The sequence below is a fragment of the Micrasema longulum genome, unplaced genomic scaffold (assembly GCF_059751315.1).
Source record: "Micrasema longulum isolate JH-2025_06_02 unplaced genomic scaffold, ASM5975131v1 h1tg001899l, whole genome shotgun sequence".
Lineage (NCBI taxonomy): Eukaryota > Metazoa > Arthropoda > Insecta > Trichoptera > Brachycentridae > Micrasema > Micrasema longulum.
In genome coordinates, this window is record NW_028279073.1 from 11,371 (window position 1) to 38,171 (window position 26,801).

General features: G+C 34.6%; 1 protein-coding gene and 1 long non-coding RNA gene across 3 annotated transcripts; one reads left to right on the forward strand and one right to left on the reverse strand.

Moving 5' to 3' along the window:
• Positions 1-1,704: 1,704 nt before the first annotated feature.
• LOC148273598 (trypsin-5-like) lies at positions 1,705-22,127 on the forward strand. The gene is made up of 9 exons (XM_088238447.1): positions 1,705-1,857; positions 4,644-4,747; positions 7,940-8,075; positions 10,438-10,520; positions 11,737-11,846; positions 14,862-15,011; positions 15,985-16,108; positions 17,560-17,694; positions 21,922-22,127. The coding sequence occupies exons 1-9, from the start codon at positions 1,800-1,802 to the stop codon at positions 22,090-22,092; spliced, it is 1,071 nt and encodes a 356-aa protein (XP_088094573.1). The 5' UTR covers positions 1,705-1,799; the 3' UTR covers positions 22,093-22,127.
• Positions 15,947-22,663, reverse strand: LOC148273599 (uncharacterized). 2 transcript variants are annotated; one of them, XR_015824532.1, is made up of 3 exons: positions 22,603-22,663; positions 22,278-22,494; positions 15,947-17,467 (listed from the first exon to the last, which is right to left on the reverse strand). It is a non-coding gene; the product is annotated as an uncharacterized LOC148273599 (long non-coding RNA). The 2 variants fall into 2 exon arrangements; XR_015824533.1 differs by lacking the exons at positions 15,947-17,467; positions 22,603-22,663 and adding an exon at positions 20,947-21,099.
• Between the last annotated feature and the right edge of the window lie 4,138 nt (positions 22,664-26,801).

Below are 26,801 nucleotides of genomic sequence, written 5' to 3' on the forward strand. Positions count from 1 at the left end.
GCAGAAGAAGAAGAAGAATGTAACGAACGAAAACTCAGCGTAAGAGCCACGTAAGCACTGAGGACTGAGGACTGTCACCTGGCGCGCGAATATAATGCGTGCAGTCGGGTAAAGGAAAGGGGCATTGTCCCGGTAGGTCGGACAACTCGGAAGGTCGGATAACCGAGACAGTATTTATAAATTAAATCGCCGCTCGCATAGCAAGAGAAGGCGGAAAGCGACCTGTAACGCGACGACAAACGCCGATCATTAAAAGGTAACATCAAGCCTAGCGGCCCTTGTTCGGGCTCATAGACGGAGATGATAGCTGCACGGGGGAAAATGCTCGACTGAGCGCCGAGAAATTATTAGACCCGGATGGCGACTGAAGCTTTACGAGTCGTCGCTGGGGCTACACGCGGCGCTCTTATATTTTTAACGCTCTAACGATTTTTTTTTAGAAAGAGTATCAGAATGGAATTTGCGGTATTGGTCTTTTATCTATTTTATTTCATTTTATTTGGGATTTTTACAGCTATTACATAAACAAAATAATTAGAAAAATCTTAACAATACTAAAGCCAATTAAAAAAATCCACTGTAAATATAATAACACATAATATATAAGAAAAGAAGTTTAGTAATTGTATTTGTGTGACGTTTGTATTCATGTGTATGTGAATGTGTGTATGCGTGAATGAATGAGGGAGAGGATACATGTGCGTGTGGGAATGAAAGAGGGAGAGGGTGCGTGTGTATGGGTGCGTAAGTATGAAAATAATATATTTGCTTAAAACATGCTTATTTTACATCATTATTTATCATATTTGTGTACTATACGTCTGAAGACGGCAAAAAAAACTGGGTAGGTTTTTTGGATGGTTCTAGTTCCCATAATAAAATATTTCTCAAAAAAACTAAATGATAGACTCTCTTCTGTTCCCTAGTTTGCCTGCACCTAAAGCATGCCTCTGTTATCTGGTCTCCATATTATGATGTTCACATCAAAAATATTGAATCAGTTCAACATCGATTTTTAAGAAAGATAGGCTGGAGGTTGAGCTTATCCAGACACCAATATACGTACGAGTATAATGAGTTAGAAACTAGCTTAAATATATTTTCTCTTCAAGACCGTCGAAATAAATCCGACCTTATAGTCCTATTTAAAATTCTCAACTCACTCTTTGATGCGCCTGAACTACTGAGCTCAATAAAATTAAATATCCCAACTAGAAACCTCAGACAAAACTTACTCTTTCATACCGATAACTATAGGAACTAACTATGGTTTTCATTCCCCTATGCCCAGAATTCTTAGGTCTGCCAACACACATGCCAGTCTTGATTTCTTTGATAACAAGTTGTCTTTCTTCAAACGATCACTGAATCAAATTCAATTATAAACACCTCTCTCGCTTCCACTCCCACCAAGTTTACTATATACCATTGTGTCTTTCTACTATCCTTTATAATAATTTTCTATGTATAAATATGTCCTAAAAAATGCCCATTGGGCGTATATATAAATAAATACATAGACACACACCAATGGTTAATATATGTAGTGTTTAAAAAATCACTGTTTTAGTACCCAGTGAGAAAATACTGAAACACATTTGTGTGAAGAAAAGTCAGACCGCGTTTCCTCTTAACCCCGAGATAAGTATAACCCCAAAAAGTTATTTGGAACATTTGAAATGTCACACAGAAAAATATTGTTTATCATATAACCAGATAACGTAAAATGAACTAATTCTTGTTTGAAAAAGAATTATTACAAATTCGGTCGATGAAAATGGTGTGACAAGTTTTCCAATATGTTGGGATTAACACTTCTGCTTTTGGGGATTTTAGCAGTGAGCTGCCTTAAAGAAGGTATGTAGATGTTTCATCATCCTAATCATTTATGTTTCCATTGGTGCATAGGGCGGTGCATTGGTACGCCCAACGCAGTGTATCTGGATAATTGACGCTATACGGAAGGTTATCTGAACAGTCTAACGCTTCATTGAACGAGTCCATATTTGGATTTGTAGGGTCCATAGTCCATAGTCGGTGACACACACGTGTTAAATTAGTTCACCTGAAGTAGACCAATGACCGACGATGCAATGTCATCATTTTCTATCGAACCCAATACAATTTATATTACAACTCTAGGAATATTGCACATAAAGACGGGATCGTCGCCCTGCAGTACATTCACATCGTCCCTACCATGAAGAAATGAACTACAAAGGAATATGGTCTAAAAAGAGACTACAGGACGCAGCCAACATCAGTCAGTTCAGTTCACGTCAGACCAGCTCGATGACATCACACAGTTCCAGCATGTAGTTCAAGTACAGTCTCTTCATCCCATCATCGCCGCTACGCTCGCGCTACACAACCAAGTGCTGTATCTTATTCGCCATGTAATAAATACGCATTAAACATCAACCTCGTGTCTTCTCTGTCAATCTCTAACTGGGGTAGGAACTGCAACTAACATCCAACAATTTTAATCCCACAGATTTGAATGAAGGCAAGAAATGATATGCACCTGTATTTTAATCATTAAATTTGAATGGCAAGTATCATCTGGGCAGTCAACAAAGGCAGTATCATCTGTGAATTTGAAGGATTTTAATAATTTTATATCAATTCACAGTACAGGTAAACGTCGTTTTGCGCCGGATCGATTTACGCCGATTAAAATTACGCCGGTTTGTGCCGGCGTGGGATTCCCCGGTTCGGCCGACACCAGACGACAGTAGGCGCCGCGATTCTAATAGCAGACACACTTTTACAAGTTGTTTTATTCTGTAACCGTGTACGCGAGCAGCCTATTGTGTGTGTGAAATTATTTCCGAGTGAGTTTTCATTTTGTTTTTTAAAAAATAAAAAGGTATGGTTATATTTTTTAAACAATCTACAATACCTAAAATATGCGACCAATATAACAATATATTTACCGAGGCTGATATCTTTTGTGACAATGTATGTAAATTTAGGTCAAAAATTATAGAAATTTGGAGAGAAGCAGATATTTTTTAATTTCGTTTCTTTTACATTTATTATATTGAACATAATTTAAATTATTGTATTAAGTGTAAACAATTTTATTGGTGTGTGCATGAGTTTCTTAAACTAATATACAAAGAAATTGGCAATATATTTGTACATACTGTTTGTTTACCTAATAAAATAAATAAATATTTTTTATTTTATTATTATTAAAATTGAAAGAATATCAAAATATTTGTGGTTTATGCTATGATTCTGCAAGAAAGGAAGCAACAATCAAAGCAAATAAAATTGGACGCTTTTTTCAAAAAAGTGTGAGAATTTAATTTAGTACCGACGAACTGGTGAGTTAATAAATGAATAATTAATAATACATCGTTATTTTATATCAATAGATAATAATTTATTTTTAAAGAATTAAAACTGTATTTATTAAATACATTTATAATTTATTTGGAATACATATGGGATATGTATTAAATAAACATGTGAGATTGTTCTTAGAATTTTACAGGAAACCTAATCTTATATCTTCCATTATATTTGTGTTCATTTTAAGCCGGTGTCTCTCGGAATGGAACCCCAACGTAAAACGACGTTTACCTGTATATTAAGTAATGAATCGGGTTGCAGTCCCGTAGCGTGTGACGGACTAAGGGATCAGAGATCTGAGGTTCGAACCCCTTTTTACCCCAGCTTGATTTCCATTTTCCATTAGAGTGTTAAGGAATGGACGAGGTGTAAAGAATCCCTCGTCCAAGGAGGAGGATAATTTAAATGGTGGACTGTATTGTTGGGGAAGCAGGGACGAAGGAGCATATGAAGCAAGTGAGGCTGAGCCTCACTAAGAAATCATTGTTAAATTATTAAAATTAACAATTAGAGCACCGGCCGAATACACACAGAATTTACCCTGTGCCCGGCCCATTTTTGTGAAATATCATGCTTTGTGAAGGGTTCCTTAAAAGTGTCATAATTATGAAAATACTGGGTTAAATCAATTGAAACTTCTCATACTTATTTGAAACAACACAATAAGTCATTTTTGTATGATGGTTTTGCCAACATTGGCCTTTATGGAGAGCCACGTTGCAATGTTTGCACATATACATACAGTGTCTCACTCCCTTTTTTGTGCTTTGTATCCAGAAGCCGTGTAAACACGTGATTATTATAACCACGCGTTGTGTCCCAGTTTTCACGTATTGCTATGGTTGGATAATTTAAATAGCGCCATTTTTTGTGAAAATGTAGTTTACTGTTGGTAAACTACCTTGAGGTAGGTAGCGAAAAAGTACTTATAAAAGTCAGTAGATGTCAATAAAGTGCACATTTTTGGACAGCCGGTAAACCACGTGAAAACACGGAACCGGGACACAACGCGTGGTTATATAATCACGTGTTTACACGGCTCCGGGATACAAAGTGTTATCAAGTTTTTTGCTTTTTTCTCAAAAGTGAATTTTTCATACGGCGATTTGGGGATTGCTCAACAGAATAACAGGTTAGTGAACAAAAGTTACTTGAAATGAATAAATAAATAAATACAGAGATATAGCGCCTCTATAAATGCTAACACGCATTATTTTTCTTACGGGAAAACAGCGTAATGGTTTGTATTGTTTTTCACATATTATAATGAATTTTCCTTACAGGTAATATATGTTCCATCAATGGAACAGCGCAACAAGGCACATGTACCCATATAAAAAACTGTCAAGCCGCTATACAAGCAGCGAAGGAGGGCATTATACCCCAGGTAATGATTTTATTATTAGTTTTGAAAAATTGATAGCGAATATGCGAAACTGAAGAGAAACACTAGAGTCTTTAAAATAAAGCGTGATTAAAAGGACAGCTGCCAAACTAATGCCACTAGTGATGGAAATGACTTATTACTGATCATGTACCGATCAAATTGATTTTATTAGGTTTTTCATGCAAACATGAAACTCTGTTTCTGAAAATTGATATAAAAATGCAAAAGTAAGCCTATTATGGCGTGTTTAAGACAATTATTTACTAAAAAAAGAGACAGTAAACCTCAGAGTAATAATGCCTAACCTAGAGAGAAGCCCTATCACTACGTTTCATAGAACGCAAGCGATGTTGGTTTGTTGGTTAGTAACCAATTGGTTGCCATTTTGTTTTATTTGACAACATAAACATAACGGTTCGATCGGATGCTTTTGTAGCTGTGCTTGGCTTTGTTTGTAAATAACTTGAATATTTACGTTATAATAAATAAAAATCGACTATGGTGAATTGCAGTCTGTTTGGTTGCAGCAGTAGGAGCGTCAAAGGTGCTAAAGGAGTCAGTTTTCACAGGTAATTGATTCCGAATATTTTTCCCATGATTTACAATGGTTTTTGGCTGTCCCGAAACGTGTATTGTGTTGCTTAAAAACTTTCCTTATATCAACATATTTACTTCAGATACTTTTTTTTTCAATTCAGGGGATACATTTGTGAATTAAAGTATGTTTACTGTTGATAATGACAGTTGGTTATGAGCAATATGTCAGGGCAGCACTAGGCATCCATATAAAGTTTGAGTTTTAATCGAGTTAGAGGTCGATTAAAATTAAATTTTACTCGGAAATAGTAACGTTAACCTTGAAATAGCATTTAAAATGACGTGTCCAAATTTCAGGCCGCCACGACTTGGCGTTTCGGAGATATGGCGGACAAACAAACAAACTCAACACAGGACTTTGGTTCAATGGAGTTGGCATTTATGTCTTAATTAATATGACATTGTGAATAAAATTAATAAATAAATTTAAAAATAAACAAAAACATGTATTTTCAGTTTTGTAAAATAAAAATAGGCGAGTTATAGAAAAATAAATTGGAATAACCCTACAATGATAAATACACAGGTACATATTTAAAAGTAATTACAATGCAAATTAATATCCATTTGGCAATTTTGGACCTGAGTATGGCTCATTGTTTAGATGCGAACTGTAGCTAACTTAATACCTAATAGTCAGAATGGTTTTCCTACGTTTGGGCTCCTCTCTAGGTTACGCATTATTATTCTGAGCATTCAATACTTTTTTTCGTAAACAACAAATGAATTCTTTTTTATCCGATCGATTTGTCTCATCTCTAACATTTTTGTAAAATGATGTTACCTTGTAAGTACGTCATTAATAATTAGATTTATTTAAGTTTTTTTTGTTTTAAAGCTGATTTTGTATAATTATGTTGATTTATATGTGAAGCATTGCATTAAAATAAATTAACATGCCAGATACGAATGATTTTTCGTGTGTCAACATAAATGACTCCTTAGACGTTACTACAAAGTTATGTCGTCACTTTTGCTGACAACTGTCAATCTAATCAAGCTATATTTTAAGGACTATAGTCTTTGTGAACAGTTTCGGCAAAGGAGTGGGCGCTTTCACTGTATCACATTCTATGTGAATGCGATGCTTTATATCACAAAAGAAACCGCTCTGCAGCGACCACTGGTTAAACCTGAGAACTATGAGGATATTAAAGTGCTTGCCACCTACCTAATAGCACGATGCTTTATGGATCTGGGCTAAGAGGGGAAGATTTAGTACAAGGCGAACTCTCGCCTCCACACAGTAACCTGGCTCTTTAAAACCTGGTCTTGGAGGGCTAGAACTAATTCGCGGAGACTCGTCACAATAGATCTTCAAAGGTCTTGAAAAATTGGCTGGGTATAATCGGAATATTTAGATAATCGAAATACAAGCATTCGAGACATGCAAATAATCGAATTCAAACATCGAATCAATCGATTTTTTTAACCGTGAAATGTAAGAAAACGGCCAAAAAAAAAAACATTGCTGACTGTTGGGTGGGGGGAGGGGGGGTAAAAAATACATATGTAATAACAATAATAATGCGGAAGTTCAGCCCCACGGAAAATTTGATATAAAACATGTTTTACTACGCACGGTAAAAATAATAACAATAAATTGTAAATTTCTTGAAAATGTATGAAAGAAAGTTCGCCGAAATCAACCATTAATATAACGTTGTGATAGTTATATGTCGGCCTCGTGGTGTCATGGTCAGCGCGTTTGCCTACCATGCAAGAGGTCTCGGGTTCGATTCCCGACATGGTTAATTTGAAATATTTATTTATAAGGGTGTTTTCACACAAATTTTTTTTTAAAAATTTAACTTGAATTTGGTTGAACACGAATGATATTTTGCACTTCCAAAAAATCATTAAAATTAATTATCATTGCTTTTGAAATGTCATGTCAGAATTCATATCTCGATTGTCTCGAAATCTCAAGTCCGAAATCATATTTCGACTGTCTCGAAATGTCAAGTCCGAATTCATATCTCGATTGTCTCGAAATCTCAAGTCCGAAATCATATTTCGATTGTCTCGAAATCTCAAGTCCGAATTCATATCTCGATTGTCTCGAAATCTCAAGTCCGAAATCATATTTCGACTGTCTCGAAATGTCAAGTCTGAATTCATATCTTGATTGTCTCGAAATCTCAAGTCCGAAATCATATTTCGATTGTCTCGAAATCTCAAGTCCGAATTCATATCTCGATTGTCTCGAAATCTCAAGTCCGAAATCATATTTCGACTGTCTCGAAATGTCAAGTCCGAATTCATATCTCGATTGTCTCGAAATCTCAAGTTCGAAATCATATTTCGATTGTCTCGAAATCTCAAGTCCGAATTCATATCTCGATTGTCTCGGAAAACCATTTCGAATGAATTCACTCGAGATATCTCGATTATTTTTCCGATTAGTACGAGTGAACTCGATTAGTTGTGAGCATTTCGAAATGTCTCGATCTTTTTAATAATCGAATATTTCGATTATTCCCACCATTAGTTGCAAGTACAAACAACCTGTGTGGCGAAGTGCCTGCTTAAAATAATTTCGTCACAATATGTATGCATTTTTTTGTATTGTGTTAATCATTATGTATTTCTAAGGTTTGTTCCATGATCGGCACAGTACCAGTCGTCTGTTGCTTGTCTCCTCAACTACCGGAGCTTCCGACAACCACAGAATGGACAGCCACAGAGGCGAAGTCCCCAACAAGCAATATAGGCCAGATAGCACAAAACAGTAAGCTATTTTTAAACGTAATTAAACTTAAAAGTTGTTTTTTTCTACTGTCGTTTCTTGGTGGAACTGTATTATGATTATTGATTTATTTTTACAATACGCCCAAGGGGCATTTACATAAATTGTACTGGTAAGTACAAACATAGTAAGTAATAATTTTTAAAATAAACAACACTTTTTTTATACATGTAAAAAGTAAAACTTTGTATAGTATAGTGTTAATTTTTTTTTGTTAATCTTTGATTTTAATTTTTGTATAAAATTGTAGGATTCAATATGTCCATGTATTTAGAATTTTCTCAAACTGAATGGTTTGGGTAGGTAGGAAGAAATTGCCTTAAGGCAATATGCCCGCTCTTATATGTATATTTATTGTATATGTATATAAAGTGTCAAATAAATAAACTTTGCATAATGAAAAAGAAGAAAAAAATATATGTTTATAACAATATTTTGAGTTTTCTAAATTTTTGTAGACAAAGACTGGATTCAACTCCCTGGGGAGCTGTTTATATTAACATATTACAACAGAGATGAAGAACATTTAAGAGAAGGTATTATAGAAGTCTAGGCATCTACAGGGCTTATGACATGTCAATGGCTGGTTTGAGTGACCACTTTACACACTGTGTAACATTCACCATTCTGCCCATATTTGAACATCTATATTCCTTCGATTCTTTCATCTGTTGATGTTTGTGAAGTTAAAGAGCTGAAACCTTTATTTATGCGGGTGAGATTCATCTAATTGAATTATTTCACCTGCATACTAGTTGATATTGTTGATAAATCCACCTGGGCCATGAAGAAGTATAGAAATTGAAAAAATAACATTTTCAGGCGTTGCCTAGTAAGTAGGTGAAATAATTCAATTAGATGAATCTCACCCGCATAAATAAAGGTTTCAGCTCTTTAACTTCACAAACATCAACAGATGAAAGAATTGAAGGAATATAGATGTTTAAATATGGGAAGAATGGTGAATGTTACACAGTGTGTAAAGTGGCCATTAACTATATTATGCTTATAAATTTAAAGATAAAATGATTACACTAATAAATAACATTTAAGTGAATAGTAATATTTTAAGGTAATGCACAGCCCAGGCAGTCTAAATTATAAGAACGGCCCAAAAACGTGGTCATAAAAATACCATTCAAAATTGGCGCAGATGTATTGTCATCTCTTTTAGTTACATTCAATAAACGACAATTTCACATTCTTTCAATGAGATAAAAAAAGAAAGAATTATTTCAAGATGTTGGTTGACTCGGTAAAAAGTCGTCGAGTTTGCATGTCTTGAACCTTTAAAGAAATATTTGGATTTAAACGATTGAAAAAAATGATTTAAATGACATAAATCCAATGTATAAGGTATTTGAATTACATAGAAACAAATGCTATAATAATTGCTCAAATGATAGTAAAAAAATATTGAATAATGTTGAAAACTACCAAAAAACGTATTGATGTGAAAATTTATAATATTTCATAAATACCTGTGATAACTGAAGCGTTTTCTCCATTTTCCAGTTCTATTTGAACATCCTTTCATGGCACAAGTCGGCATAGTGAGTTTTGATGTAATTAGCACTAAATACGTCAAACAATCATCAAAATACCGACAGAGCGTTTGACAGTTCGAAGCAATACTGCCCGCATACCTACGTAAAAAATGAGCATCGTACAAATTCTAAAATCGACTACAAAACAAAAAATGAGGACCCTACCCACAGATTTTTTTTGTCTCCCTTTCTCTCATTTAGAACATATTGTAAAAAATGAGTCCGCTATAACAGGCAAAATGCATTGGATTGGTGAAATGTTTTGTTATCCCTCTACAGATGTATATACTCTAAGAATACACATCAAAAACAAAGAAAAAATTGCATGAAAAAGAAAGTTTTATTGCGACTTAAATAATTAGCTTTAAACAATGCATTTAGGAACGTTTTAAAATGAATAATTGTCGTATTAAAAATGTCTATATCACAAGTAAATTTGTTGGCTAAGGAATGTAAACTCGGAATCAGAGAGTCTTGTGCATAGTTAGTACCTACGTATGTACTCGTAGTTGCAAACAATTATAAGGCAAAAATAAAATAAGTTACGTTTGTATTTTTTCAAATCACAGGGCAAGGAGTTGATGCCATTATGAGTTAGCTGACTGTTGTGTATGCTTCGTGGTGCTTGTTTGAAATGCCAAATAAATTATAAAATCCCGCTGCTTGCGAGATAAGGTCTGTAATTCGTTTCCTTAATGCGAAAAACATTGAACCAGTCCACATTCATCAACAGATCTGTGCGAACATGTAATAAACATGAAATATTGATTTAATGATGCGTTTACTTTTCTTTATAGAATGCTCAGAGTACAGAGCCAGTTCTTGCGGTACCGAAATAAGCAGTGGACCAAATGGTAAACCGAACGATTTCCCTTATTTGGTAAGATGTTTTTATTATAAATATGTGCACTTAAATCAACTTGACAAAAAAGTGTTTGTCGCAGGAGGCAAAATTAGCAGTTCACAATGGAGTTCTGCTGCCGACTCTTATGTGTGTGAGGGAAGTATGAAATTGGAAAAACAATAATGCAACAAAGCTGAATGCTGTCGAAATGCTATCTCTCAGGCAAATGTGCAGTAAAACGATGTACGATAGGTGCCCAAATATTGGGATCTATATTTGTAAACGTTAAAATACAAACTTTTAATTTACAAAAAAATAACATTCTCAAATTTTTTTGGAATATGCATTTCAGTCGAATGCAACCCTGGAAAATCGATGAAAACACATGGTATATGCTTCTAACTTTTTTTCTACTATTAAGTGTGTTTTTTTTATTTATTTTTCAAAAATATTTACAAAATAGTCTTAAATTAAAGTCCTGCTGAGTTGCATATGAGTACATACAACTCGTCAGCAGGTTCTTATAAATAACATCGAATATTTACACTTAACCTACATTAACAATAATTTTACTTGAAAAACAATTACATTAAGGAAAATTAAAAACTATCACTAATTCAAAAAACTTTTTTCTAATAACCATAATTTGAGCAAACGTCTCACTCCTGTATTTAACTCAGCATTTTTAATATTGTTTGGTAACATGTTAAATATTTTAGGTATACTGTATTGCAGTGTCCTTTTGCCATATTTATTGCAATATCTAGGAACAGCTAGCCCTTCCATACTAGTAAACCTGGTGTTGTAATCATATCCCGACATGTGTTTATACTCGGAGTGCGAGTGCCTAGTTGAAGGTGAAGATGTTATTATTTGTAAACCTTTAGTACCTACGTGAATTAGAAAGTTTTGCAAAAAACCGCATGTAAATCTGTCAAGCCATTTTCGAGTTTTTGCGAGACACAACACGGCAATTCATTTTGATATATACAGGTGTTCTTTAAACCCTGTCACATCCGAAACCACGATGATCAGTATGAGCAAGAAGACATATTGGCACATTGAAATACATTTTTAAAACGAATAAAATTTTAAAAAATAAACTATTATAAAAAACAAATGGTTGCTAACTTCCGCAGTAGAGAAACGAGTAATATAAATATTTTTTTGAAAACCACTGCACTTCTTTCCATAATGGTGCTCCAAATGGACATAGTCCATGAATTTATTAAAATAAAACTTTGTTTTCCAGGTACATTTAGGATTTGGTTACCAGCCCAGTGTCCAATGGAAGTGCTCTGGTACTTTGATTAGTGAGCGATGGGTCATATCAACTTGGCACTGTCAAGGAACTGTTATGGGGTTCGTCTCTAACATTATTCACTGTCTCATTTTCTACACCCAATGATGCAAAGATTTTTGAAAAATACATGTTACAACAACATGTTCCTCTCGAGGTGTGTTGGTCAGTGCGTTTGCGTACCATGCAAGAGGCCTCGGGTCCGATGCCCAATATGGTTGACATGAGCCAAGGTTGATTTATGTGCACCGTTCACTCTGTTCCCGGCACTCACCCTTCTTTCAATATATTTCTGAGTCATTCCATCCCTCGTAAACACACTTCCCAGATACACAAATTCATTCCTCATTCATACTTGTAAGTGTGCACTTGTTCAAATTAATATTTTTTTAAATGTAAATAGTGGTAATTTTAGCTCGCAAATAGTCAGATAATGCGGAAAAAGTGGTATCTAACTGTTTCTTCAGAAGGTTGTTGAGTGAAGTTCGCTAGTGTAAAGAATACTTATAAAAATACTTATTTTTATCATTTTCAATAAAATATAAAATTAAAATAAAAGTGAAAGTAGCCATCGGCAGAGAAAATGAAATGGTATATCCTTCTGGTATATAAAACAAATTTTAAAATAAAAATAACTGCACATATAAATAGTGTAGCGAGAGATTTTTTTGAAAAATATATGTAAATCAATAAACGTAGTACTTATATAATTGGTACACATATTATTTATATTTTTATGTATTTCATTGCTTTATATTTGTTTTATTATATATTATACTATATTATTTATGTTTAAGTAACATGTATTCTTGGCACTTGTATATACTTTATATTTGTATAATAATGATTTTTAATTTCTTACATTTGATTAGCTAGGTATTTATAATTGAGTAGTTTTAGTTTTTCTTTTTTATGTTATTGTTTTATTAGTATAGGACTACTTATGCTCTAAAGATAGAAAACCTCCATCTTAGAACAGGCTGTGCCATGTTAGATGGAGACTATCATAAACAGAGAACACTCTGTTTTCATTTTACTTTAATTGGTTTTATATAGTTTCCCTGTTATTGAGTATGTTTATTATTTTTTTGCAATAAATTTATAAATAAAAAAAATAACTTGGGTACATATTTTGTCTAAAGTTTTATTTCCAACTTAATCAACTGTAATTAAATAAAAATACAATGAATGAATACAGAACAATACTGTTTCAACCTAGCCGTGGAAATTGGAACCATTTTACATTAAATATTATAAGTGAGTAGCAACACCATTTTGAAGGCAAACGGAATCAATGGCTTAAATTTGTAACAACAGAGAGGGAAACATTTTTGAGAAGGGAATATGGAAGTCTAGGCATTTACAGGGCTTATGACTGTCACTGGCTACTACGACTACTACCATCACGCCATTTCCCCGTAGGGGTAGGCAGAGAGAATGGACCGCCACACACGTCTACATGCCCTTCAATTCTGTCTGCTTTTGACATGACCAGACTTAAGATTTTGGTGTATCTGATCACGCCACGTCTTCCTTGGTCGTCCTCGTCTCACGTTACCTTTTATTTTCGCCATGTATACTTGCTTTGCCATTCATTCTACGTAATTTACATGATGTTCATGTAGTAATTAGTCATAAGGCTTGTCAAGAGAGGTAACATTATACATGACAGATATAGTAAAGGCAATAAAAGGTATCAATGATAGCGGGACACCAAATGCCGAACACTCTTCAAGTGGATCGGAAGATCTGTTGACGAATTGCAACGGTCCGCCTTCTCCTGACGAGTTTTCTGTGGTTTCCTCGTCACTAGAGTAAATGCGGAGAAGCTCCTGAAACAGGTCACAGCCGAAACATCCCACCGATCCTTACATAAACTAACTAAATAAAGTTTTTCATTGAAGTAAATTTAATATAATTTTTTTTAAGTAAACAAATAAATAACTATCGCTTTGAAGTAAATATAAACCTTGTACATTACAAGCAAGGTAAAAGAATAATGCAACTCACATAAAAAAATTTAAAAAATCATTCTACGTGACAAAACCACCTTAATCTTATCATTTACACTTGACTCAGATTTACACTCTCGCCTGATTTTATCATTCGTAACCCTGTCATACATTGATTTCCTACACATTCTCAAGAGATCGCATTTCAACCGCGTTCACTCAGCTTTCATCCTTCCTCTGCCTGTTCCATGTTTGGGACTAAAACTCTGTTCTGCCCTGCCAGTCTAGCTTTAATTGACATATTTGATTGTTATATCTTCTTCCTGCGGTGCCTTGTCAGGTCCCCCGACGTTAGCGATCACTACAGCGAAAGCATCTCGGTCCTGCGCGACTCTTGTATTCCGCAGCCAGGACAACCGCTTATTGGATATACTCGCCATAGTGATTCCTGGGAAAAGATGACCAGAGTGGTTTCCCGTTGCCTTCTCTGTTGATTGTTATATATATTTATGGAACGGCTGCAGACAGTGTGTCCAATTCTTTACTATCTTATAAGTCCACAATATCAAGTTTATTTGTAGCTGCTCGTCAAACTATTATTGACAATTCAATTCCATAAATTAAAAAAATACTTACTTGTTAATTTTAATTACCATATACTTGTTTTTTTATTTTTTACTATTATATCAAATTGCATTGTAGTATTGGCAAATACGCATTTCATAGATACATATTTTTATTTCTTATTTTCTCGTGATAATATATGCTTGCTTGTTTATTAATTTAACTTAAAAATGTCTTTCTTGCTCACCGTAACACTTTATTTATTGTTTGCTTTACAGAATTTATTTCATAAACTTATATCTTTGCATTTTTTGTTTATATGCTTACTGTTTTTTCTTGCATACCTTTGTTATTATTGTTTTATTTTTTACTTTGTAAAACTTTTTATTATATTTTTTTAAACTAATTTAACATATTTTTTCTGTATATTCTGTGTTTATTATTTAGTATGTTAGCATGTATTTCATTTTTATTTTTTGTAAATGCCTTTTGGGCGTTAATGAACAAAATTATGAATAAATAAATAATCTATTGTTATTTTCTTTTTACATCATGTTTCAGAAGTCCAACTCATGCGAGAATTGGTGGGAGTGATATAAACAGCCTGAGGGCGCCTGGAAATATTTTCAGCATAGTCAAATCAGTAAATCATCCCGATTCAAGACTCGTAACATTTTATAACGATCTTCAGCTTCTGCAACTTGACAGGGAGTAAGTATGTGTTTCATAAATCATCCCGATTCTAACCTCATATTTTTTAAATCTTCAGCTTCTAAAACTGGTTCTTCAGACTTCACCACACACATAACAAAAGTTGTCATGACTATTCACACTTTTGCGTGGCATTGTAACGTTAAACAGTTACACATACAACAATATTTTGAGTTTGTCCAAAATTTGTAGACAAGGACTGGATTCAACTCCCCGGGGAGCTGTTTATATTAACATATTACAACAAAGATGAAGAACATTTTAGAGAAGGTAATATAGAAGTCTAGGCATCTACAGGGCTTATGAGACCACAGGACGCAGTCAACGTCAGTCAGCCAACAAGCTCAGTCAGTCGTCAGTCCAGTTCAATCAGTCACACAGATCCAGCATGTAGTTCAAGCGCAGTCTCTTCAACCCATCATCGCCGCTACGCTCCCGCCTTGTCTACAAAAATTTGGACCAACTCAAAATATTGTTGATAACAATATTTGAGTTTGTCCAAATGTTCGTAGACAAAATACTGGATTTCACCCCCTCGGGAGTCATTAAGATTAACAAATTGTTGTCAACAATATTTTGAGTTGGTTCAAATTTTTGTAGACAAGGCGCGAGCGTAGTGGCGATGATGGGTTGAAGAGACCGCGCTTGAACTACATGCTGGATCTGTGTGACAGATTGAACTGGACTGACTGACTGAGCTCGTTGGGCTGACTGACGTTGACTGCGTCCTGTGGTCTCTTTATAGACCACGTTCCTTTGTAGTTCATTTCTTCATTGTATGAACGATGTGAATGTACTGCAGAATGACGCTCCCGATTTAATGTGCAATACTGTTATAGTTGCATTAAGAACCAATAACCAATTGATAACATTATCCGCGGTTCTAATATCCGGATTGCACTGTTTTATACACTATACCTACCTGTATTTTTCCATTTCTTTTGATAATTGATGACCTACTTTTGACTATCAGGGTGACCTTTTCATACCAAGCGGTACCTGCCTGCCTACACACAAATAACGAAGAAGAGTTACCTCCCCCCGGGAAACTGTTATCAGGTCCCCGACACTCCAGTTTAGGTTTTGACATCTTGAAGGTATTTTACCAAGCAATATTTTAAGGCTGAATGCTGTCGAAATGCGACCTCTCAGTGTGGTAAAATTATGTACAGTAAATGTCGAGGGCTGTGCATTTTGTAAGGCTGAGATAAGTACTATGGATAAAATCAAGAAAGGAGTACTGCGTTAGTTTGGAGATGCAGAGAAAATTATAATGGACTCAGTAATAATGTAGACATTTTTAACTTGGATGATTTTCGTCTTCTCCAAGCGGATATATCTAATATATGTGAATGGGGAAGGCGTAACAAACTTAGGTTTAATGTTTCCAAGTGTTCGGTCACGTCTTTCACTAGGGCCCAAAAACTCTATTTTTTCGCTACAAAATGAATGACCAGAATCTGATACGAACATCGAATGTTAAGGATCTGGGCGTTAGATTTGTGAGTACCCTGACATTTCATGAACACATAGAGACAATCAGTGGTAATGCATTGAAGATGTTGGGATTCGTTCTGCGTACTGCCAGGGTTTTTGAAAATACCCGCGTACTGAGAACTATTTACAACTCCTCGGTGCAAAGTAGACTCGAGAGTGGCTCGATGATTTGGGGGCCACATGAACTGAAGTATTCTCTTATGATAGAAAAAATCCAAAAGAAGTTTCTGAGATATCTCTACATGAGAGTGCGGGTATTATCTTTGGCTCTATCCGACCGAGTTTCTCCAGGGTATGCTCGGCTACAACAGTTTAGAGACTAGAAGGAATGTGTATTTGACTACACATTTTTATCGATTGTTGCGCGGTATTGTCGATAATCCTGAGATTATGATGAGCATTGGTTTGCATGTTCCTGATAATTACCTAAGACAGCGTCAGCATAGATTGTTTCATATGCCGATATACAGGACCAACCTGCTGATGGTTATGCCTGTTGGAAGAGTTACCGCTATGCTGAACGACATCGGTCTGGATATTGATCTGTTCCATGTATCCGAAGGGGTTTTCCGGAGCAGGATTCTCCTACTACTTTGGCATGAATCTCTTTTATGTATTTTTTTCTTTTTTATAATATGTACATATTAAATGTATGTTTGTAATGTATATGTTATATTTAAATAAATGAATTGAATTGAACTGCACACTGCATTTATACAGAAAATTTCTTCATGGTATTATGATAAATGATGTGTCCGGAAAGTACTGTCAGTGATTTTTTTTTGACGCGACTGTATGTCGGAGCGCACGCGGACCATTTCCTGTTTATATTATGTGAGTAGCTTAAATCAATAATTATGACGAAATTATTTGTTATCGACTCACTGAAATTACTTTAGGCCGAATTTTCGTCCTGTCCCAGCATCCTGTCCCGCGCGGTCGAGGCTATTCACGGAGAGCTGGAACAAGACAATATTGTCCTATTTATTGTATTGTCCTCTTGTAAACCTAGCCTTAGGTACTGTTTTTTGACGATTTTTTTGTGTTCCAGATAACATATCAAGTTTCACCATATTACGGGTGTCCCGTCAGGGCTCCTCACTACCAGCGTTTTTATCCACAATATAAGGATAATATTACGCAAATATGTGCATATCCGAATGCAGGAGAAAAGGCGAAATGTCACGTATGTATTTCGACATATTTTAAACACGAAATAACATACTTACTTGAGTTAACAAGACTTATAGTAACAAACATAAATAATAAAGAGAAAACTATCGCGGTATTTCTTGACTTAACCAAGACATTCGATACTACGAGTATATCACACAAAATCTTCCTCAAAATATTGATTTAATGATGCCCAGAGCGCGCCTAGAGGTGTTTCAAAGATCTTTTATTTTTACGGGACCGAAGCTGAATAACTTAGTGCCTTACACATAGAATTATAATATACCAGAAGTTTGCGTACATCGCACTGTGTCCAAAAGTCAGACCAGACCGCAAACAATATATTATCCAATTAAAAACAACTACTGCACAACATCATCATACTTACAGAGGAATATTTTTCTTTAATGAAATGAACAAATATAATAAAAAGTACAGTCAGGAATACAATATATTTAAGAAAGAAGTGAAAAGTTACATCTACAATTCTTCTTTATGTAACACTGGTTAAAAACATTGTCTATATTTTTTTTGTAATTTATACAGGGTGTTCTTTAAACCCTGTCACATCCGAAGCCAGGATGATCAGTATGGGCAAGAGACATATTAGAATATTAAAAAAATATTTAGAATGAAGAAAATTTAAAAAAATATATATTTAAAAAAACAAATGGTTGCTAACTTCTGCAGGGAAGAAACGAAGGGGGCGCGGTCGCGTGGTTGACGGTGTATCAGACTCCCCCTCCCCCCTGCAGAAGTAAGCAACCATTTGTTTTTTTTAATATTTTATTTTTAAGATTTTAGACGTTCTAATTTATTTTGATGTGCCAATATGTCGTCTTGCTCATACTGATCATCGTGGTTTCGGATGTTACAGGGTTTTAAGAACACCCTGTACCTATATGTTATCCTAAAAATATTATTAATTAAAATAAAATAAACTATTGTAAGACGTCATTCCCCATTATGTACACAAGAATTTTTTTTTTTTTTACGTAATGGGAAACGTTATGTAAATTTATGTATTTGATTAGTGTAAAAAAATGTATTTAGTTGTAATATTGTATTTTTATTTGTTATTATTAAAAATAAAATATAAATAAATAAAAAAATAACACAAATATAAGTTAATTTTATGCCATGCTATGTTTTGCCACAAAAAATATTTTACTGATGGGGCTTTATTTGGCAAATGTAAAAAAAACATTAAATTTTAATTTGGTAATTAAATTAATTAATACCGTCAAATATTATACCAAGGCTTATTAATAGAAAGCCGGGTAAAAAATTCGACTACCCTGCCAATACTTACAAATTGTCCATCTTGTTTTATTTCAAAATCGGTATAATAATCGAATTCTTAAATAATATTACTTGTGAATTCGCAACTTACACATGAAATGCGATCCCACCCTATTCCCATTGAATCCCAGCAGGATTTTGACACTTAAAAACGACACAACACGGCATAGTTGAATTTAAATCGGCAGTTGCGTACTAAGCGACGTATATAGAGTAACTAATGGCCAAAACGTAAAACTACTCCTTTATGAGTAGTTTAGTCGGCTTCAGTTTGATGCGTATGCGATTTCTGGACTATTCTAATTCTAAGACCCTGCACCTGGAAAAACGAAATTAGAACTTGTTTTGATTAAAAAAAACAGTTAACAATTCACATATATAATAGTAGCAACATAGAATTAAGAATAGTCCAGAAACCGCATACGAGCATCAAACAGAAGGCGACTCAACTACTCATAAATGAGTAGGTTTACGTTTTGACCCATTAGTTTCTTTGTAGATGTCGCTCAGTACGCAACTCCTGATTTGAATTCAACTATGCCGCGTTGTGTCCTCTTAAAGTGTAGAAATACTACTAGGATCTTAAAGAAACAGGATGGGATCACATTCCATGTGTAATTAGCAAATGAATGTGTAAGTAGCAAATACATTATTTAAAAATTGAATTATTTTTCCCTCTGTAACATTGTCGAAGAAATCAAAATGGACGTTTCGTTGGTGTTGCCAGGGTAGTATTTTTTTTTTTACCCTACTTTGCTCATCTAATGAGATAAACTAATGAAAATTGGACCTCGGATTAAACAACTCCGTGGTGGACATTTGACCGACATTATCTTTAAAACATCAAATATTATTTAACATATTCGTATTATGTAAAATAAAGTTTGTTTTATATTTTAAGTTCAAAGTTCATTAATTCAATTACTCTTATTAACTGACCCTTTACTTATTTACTCTGTTGTGTCAATCAATGTTTCCGCGTGCACAATGAAAGTTTAGAGAAATTAACATATTGCTTTTTTTACCTTAAATTTGTGTTATGATTATATTTTCCCCATCGTGCAACATTAGGCGGGGACATTACGAATGCGCGCGGCTAAAGTGGGGCATAGTGGGGGAATTTTCGGACACAATCCGATGTATTCAAATATGATTCTACGCTTCTTTTGGGCTATTCTTAATTCTATATGACTAGCAATGTACTAGCTTTTAACCGCGGCTTCGCTCACTTGGTATTAGGGACCATTATTAAATTGATTATAAATTAATTGTGTCGTTTATCATTAAGAATTTTCCTGGTGGAATGATATATTTTATTGGAATTAAAAGTATCTCCGTCTTCCAACTATTGCCCTGAAAGAAATACGATGACCCGTTAGTCTATGGTAACGTAGAATCGTATTTCTGTTCACAAATCCAAAATCCTACTACAAAACCAAAACGAAACGCGAACCGAAAAAACCATAGACAAAGCAAGTCAATTATAGAAATTTAAAGAATTAATTTCAATACCGCCTAAATAATTTTGCTCGTTGTGGACACATTGTATTTTTTTTTAATTCGGGATGAAAAATAAGTATCTTGTTTACTTCTTAACATCACACTTATCTATCCCCATGCAAAAAATATGTCAATCGGTCGCTCCGTCGGAAACACTAACAAACACAATTTCGCATTTAGAATACCCTTGATATGGATAGTATCTCAGAGTAAAAATGCGCCAAGCTATAGAGCTCCTGACCAAACGTATAAGGAAAACCATTCTATGACTATTAGGTATTAAGTTAGCTACAGTTCGCAGCCAAAACATGGGCCATACTCAAGTCGAGAATTGCCAAATGGATATTAAATTGCACTTAAATACTTTTAAATATGTACCTGTGTATTTATCATTGCAGGGTTGTTCCAATCTATTTTTCTATAATTCACCTATATTTATTTTATAAAACTGAAAATACATGTGTGTGTTTATTTTTTTTATTTATTCATTCATTTTATTCACAATATATTTATGTTACATTTATTGAGACATAAATCCCAACTCCATGGAACCGAAGTCCTGTGTTGAGTTTGTTTGTTTGTCCGTCACATCTCCGACACGGCGAGTCGTAGCGGCCTGAAATGTGGACACGTCATTTTAGATGCGATTTCGAGGTTAACATTGCTATTTTCGAGTAAAATTTGAATCGACCTCTACTCGATACCGAAACTTTATACCGATGCCTAGTGCGGCCCCGACATATTGCCCGTAATTAACTGTCATTATCAACAGTTAACATGCTTTAATTCACAAATTTACCCCCTAAATTGAGAAAAAATAGTAAACGAAGTAAATATGTTGATACAAGGAAAGTTTTTAAGCAACATAATACACGTGTCGGAACAATAAATGCCAGAAATCAATGTAAATCATGGGAAAATATTTTAAATCAATTACCTGTGAAAACTGACTCCTTTAATACCTTTGACGCTCGTCGATTTTGATTTATTATAACACAAAATTAGAACTTTACTTAGACAAAATTAAATTAGAACACAAAAATTTAAAAATGTAATTTTTCTCAAGCCTGGTTGTTTTGTAATGTAATTCACCACTGTAATTGGGCCTCCTGGCCTGTTGTGGTGCAAAATAAATGAAAAATTAAATAACGTAAATATCCAAGTTATTTACAAACAAAGCCAAGGATAGCGACAAAAGCATCCGATCGAACCGTTATGTTTATGTTGTCAAACAAAACAAAATGGCCACCAATATGTTGCTAACCAACATCTATGAAACATAGTGATAGGGCTTCTCTAAAGGTTCACGCATTATTACTCTGAGGATAGTATGGATATACAGATAATTTTTTTACATTTACAATTCACAAAATGTTATCCTATTTTCTAGTTTGTTTTATTTGGTTTGTATTTAATGTTAAAAATCTTTATTTTACAGGAAATTTCCGGATCCCCTCTCACAATGAGTAACTTGGACGATGCCCAGTGCATGCACACATTAGTTGGAATACAATCCCTGGGGAACAGCTGCAAGCTTCCTAGTTTCGCTTATGCTTATACGAAGATCGCCCCGTACGTCGGGTGGATTGAAAGCGTAGTTTGGCCATAGAATTTTATTTTCGTTATTAAAGCATTTTACCAAAATTTTGATTGATTTTTTTTTACACGGCACTTTTTTTCTATTAGAACACCTCACTGGGTACAACATTATTTATATTATACTCCTAGATATACTAATTGGTACCTATTTAAATATGTCTGTATTTGCATACAGACCTCGTTTACTCTACATACCTACATCTTCTCATGCACGCGCACCGATTATTCCCACTCTTGACATTTCCATCTTTAAGTATTTGTTGGATTTGATCGTGTCTTGTCTTTGTCGGTCTTCCTCGTTTTCTGCATCTTTCAACATTCGCATCATAGATCCATATTGCATATCGATATTGTTCACAAATGTATTAATTAAATCATTATAATGGCTTTGGGTAGTTTACGCGATATCGATCTGTGGAAGAAAATATGCATGGTAAATCATATTAGCTGTTGATCTAATTTTTCCAGTAAAATGACAAATATACCGCAAACAAACAGAATCACAAAAATGACCATCTACCATAAATGTTTAGTCAGCTGTCACCTGTCACAAATCAAAAAAGCATGGCCGTCGCATTCTGTTTTATTTTTATTAGGTAGTAAAAAGTCGAATTAATGTAGTTTTTTTTAAGTAGATAAAAAAATACCGGGCTAGTTGAGAAAAAAAATTATAGAGTAAAAATAAAAAAGCCGTTTCAATCATTACTAAAAACCTATCTTGTAAAAGGTAAGAAAATATTCAAATTAGATATCCCACATATAAAAATGATATAAATAAAGCACTTCGTATTTTTACGTCACACACGAGTTTAATATTAATATGAACAAAACAAGTTTTGGGTATTCAGAATTACGCACCATTAGGTGTAAATATAAACTGAACCGAAATATAAATGTTAGCAAATATTGTATATCTTTTCTATTTCTGTATGTGAGTGTAATTAATGTCCTGACAAAGAGATAGATACGCCTCGACACTCGTAGACAAAAAAAAGTCGGTAATTGGTTATGTACAAATATTTATTGATATATTTGACAACACAGTTATACACAGTATATATATATAAAACACAGCTGAAAATATTACCTAATAATAAACCAAAATATTAATTTCGGTACTGATAGAGTTAGCTGGAGGGGGCAAAGTAGATTAGATTAAAATATCTATTAGGAATATTGAAAGCAGGGGTGCAGAATAATTATGAAATACAATGTGATTAATCAAACTTTTTTCTGAATTTCTAAATTCTGTCTTCTAAAAATCTGAGTTTAATGAGGAAAATTAGGCTGTGTATCCAAAGTGTGATTTGGTAACACGGAAAAGCTATTACTAGAAAGCTGGCTCCGTAAGATTTTATATTTTAGTCATGTGTTGAGAGGTAATAAATAAGTTACATTACAGGCTAGAAGAAAACCGTTTTCCTGGCTTCGAAACATCCGAGAATGGACCAGGATTAAAACTGTTAAGGAGTTGTTTCGCACTGCTTAGAACAGGAAAGCTTTCTCCCAAGTCCTCGTCAACATCGGCCGGAGGGATCTGACACGACACGTGAAGGAGAATTGTTGGAAAGACCGCTGCGTGTTGGTGCATTTATTTTCGGTGCGGGTGGCATATTTACACCTGAGGATGAATAATTCTGAACTCCCGAACTTGTGTGTTTGTCAATTTATTCTTTAATATTTAAAACGTTATTCGAAACAATTGATATTACATTCGAGATGAAAAGAAAGGGGGAAAATCAACGTTTTTCATATTATTTATTTCGGAAAATATTTAAATATAATAAAACCCAAATTACATAGTTACAAATCCAATTAAAATATATCACAGATATAACTACATATTATGAAAGCAAAAATGAGCGAGTATATAAATTCTATACCTATTATAAGTACAGTTTGTGACAATTCGTCGGGAGTTTTCGTCCAAACAGCGGGATCCACGAGACGCAGATCTGACACTGTGTTTATTTTATCGTGTATGGTCCCGTACATTTCTTATTAAAATACAGGAAATTGACAAATTTATGGCTAAAAAATAAGACGTCATTTAAAATACAGGATGTTGGGCAGCCGCTAATTCCTAACTTCATTATCCATGGCTAATTCATATAGAACCGCGCGCTTTGGCTACTAACGTTTATTGACATGCACTTTATGAAACCAAGTGGATTTATTTTTGTAGCAACGACGAACTAGAGAAACTTGAGAAGCACAACTTAAACGAGCTAACGCCATACCATAAGTTCCACAAACGCCTAGACTTTATAATTTTCTTCTTCTCTAGCCTTCTTTGCTCCACAGTTGGATGTAGGCCTCTTCCAACTTCCAACTCTTTCCACTCGTCTGTGTCTTGACTCTTGACCTCTCCGCATCTGGGTACCACTAGCTATCTGCACAATGTTGCCAGTCCATCTCTATAGTGGCCTACCGACACTCCTTTTACTTCTAATATTCGTGACACCCACCTGTGCCTAGATTATCTTCATCTGTATATATCGAGACGGTAGGTATACTTACTACTTACCTTCTGTATGTTCTACCTACTTGTCATATCGACATCGTATGATCGAAACAAGCCAATGGAATAACCGCAAACAATTAGTCCGCGTTCCTTACCTCATTAATATTAAAAATAGTTCTCATTTATAGTTTAAACAGGCTTTTGTAATAAAAATTGCCTATTCCAAAGCGATTATAAACTCCAATAAATCCCAATTCAAGCAAAAAATGCACACTTGAACATGAATTTTGTATGACTTTTGGAAATCACCTAGATGGTACGCTTAACGATCGTATGTATGTATCTACCGATCGACTACAAAGTCAGCTCCTTTAACGTCTCGATACATACACTCGGAAAGATAATAAAACAGATGGAAAAAAATATAATAACTAAATTCTTTTTTTAGAGTGGTAATTTTCTAACGCCAAGATACTCTTATTTGTTGATAGGACAGAACCTAGCGACATTATTTTCACATCTGGGCGTTCGTTTTATTAAAGTGACAGTTATGTCGGAATTTAATTCGACTTCAAAATTTACTTATTTCTCTCTCATATTTTTAATAGGCTTTTAAGAAAAAAAGTGCCAACCTCAAAACGATTAAAGATTTTAATAAATCATAATTAAAGGAAAAATTGCTCGGTGGAACAAAATTTTTGACCATTTTAATGCATAGATAAACGTATCGACAGGTTCTAGACCCGTTGGTATAAACCGATGTACTTACATCAAAACTTGATGGTATCGGTAGTGTACCTTTGTAGTCGGTCGGGAAACTTTTATCTTCAACTGTGACGTCATACTGAAGCTATGTCATTTTAGAGCGTAGATATGTGTGCGGTGACGTACGCTTCCCCTCGATTCATATCGATGTACCGACCCACAATTTGAAGGTGGAGGGTCGGTAGTGTATCTTCGTAATCGCTAGAGAGAATTTATCTTCAACTATACCGTCAAGGTGAAGGTATGACGTCTTTATCTTCCCATCATATTCGTGGCGCCCACCTGATGTCCCCGCTGAGCCATATGTCCTGCTTACTGCCACGCGGTTCATAACATCAGCAACCTTGGTTCTCTGTTTAATCTCCGTTTCTTATTCAAAACTCACACCAAGTATCTTCCGTTCCATAAACCTTTGTGTGCATATTGACTGTAAGTTGTAGGACCTTCCTAGGCTTCGTATTTCATAATAAATCCTTCATTTATTTTATTTTATTTTATTCAGAAAACATACAATCATACATAATACCTAAGTATTAAAAACAACAATTTTTTAACATGAAAAGACCAATTAAGTTTTCATAAATTATGCAAAAGATATTGGTTGCGCGAGTGGTTGGTAGGATTGAGTGGTTTGTGGCTGGATGGACCGCCAGTGGATGAAGGTCCACCTATCCTACCCATCCTGTGATCTCCCAACTTTCAACGTTTGTTATTCTCCTCGTCTCTATGGCCATGGGTAGCTACGGTTGCTATGAGAACAATTTTCCATATCCATAGCAACCAACATCAACAATGACACATTTTTTATCTTTTTAATAATTTCTGCCAACTACCGCATGCTCAAAATTTTATCTGCCCGCATCTGCTCGTCCTATCATCATCTGCCCGCATCTGAACATTTTTACATCATCTGACCGCTGCGCCGCTCCGCCACATTCATCTTTATATTTTGCAAATAACTATAATGAAAGTGCCGTGTTCACCAAAAAAGGAAAAAACTACCCAGAAGCTAAGACTTGGAGATATCATCCGAATTCCTGTCCCTGATTCCCTTTCCTCTCTTCCTTTAGGAACCTACCTATCTTACCTTTATGTGGAATTTTTGTCTACCGTTGTTCGTTTAGCCGCATACTGTTCTTTTCCGCATTTTCCATCTCCGCGCAACGCATCTTTTCTTTCCTCACAAAAATTAACACAGATCAACGATTCAGTCAAATAATATCCACGCAAAATTATAATCGCCACCCCAGATATAAATATTAAATATGACAAAAATAAATAAGAAATTCAAGTGAGAAAAGAATATCTGTTAACATTTGCATTTTCCATGGAGGTTATCGTTGGTAATAAATTAGAATAAATAAAAATACCGAATGCACACTCCGAGCCATCCACGCGCACACACATGAACGCATATATAAAACATACACAAACATATACATTTCATGCGGCACACACAGGGTGTTCTTTAATCCCTGTCACATCCGAAA

Bases quoted from the DNA above. Each gene is read 5' to 3' on its own strand.
- LOC148273598 (XM_088238447.1), top strand. From the start codon at position 1,800: ATGTTGGGATTAACACTTCTGCTTTTGGGGATTTTAGCAGTGAGCTGC. The intron at 4,748-7,939 runs GTAATGATTTTA...TGTATTTCTAAG, and splicing joins AGGAGGGCATTATACCCCAG to GTTTGTTCCATGATCGGCAC. The intron at 15,012-15,984 runs GTAAGTATGTGT...TTTGACTATCAG, and splicing joins CTTCTGCAACTTGACAGGGA to GGTGACCTTTTCATACCAAG.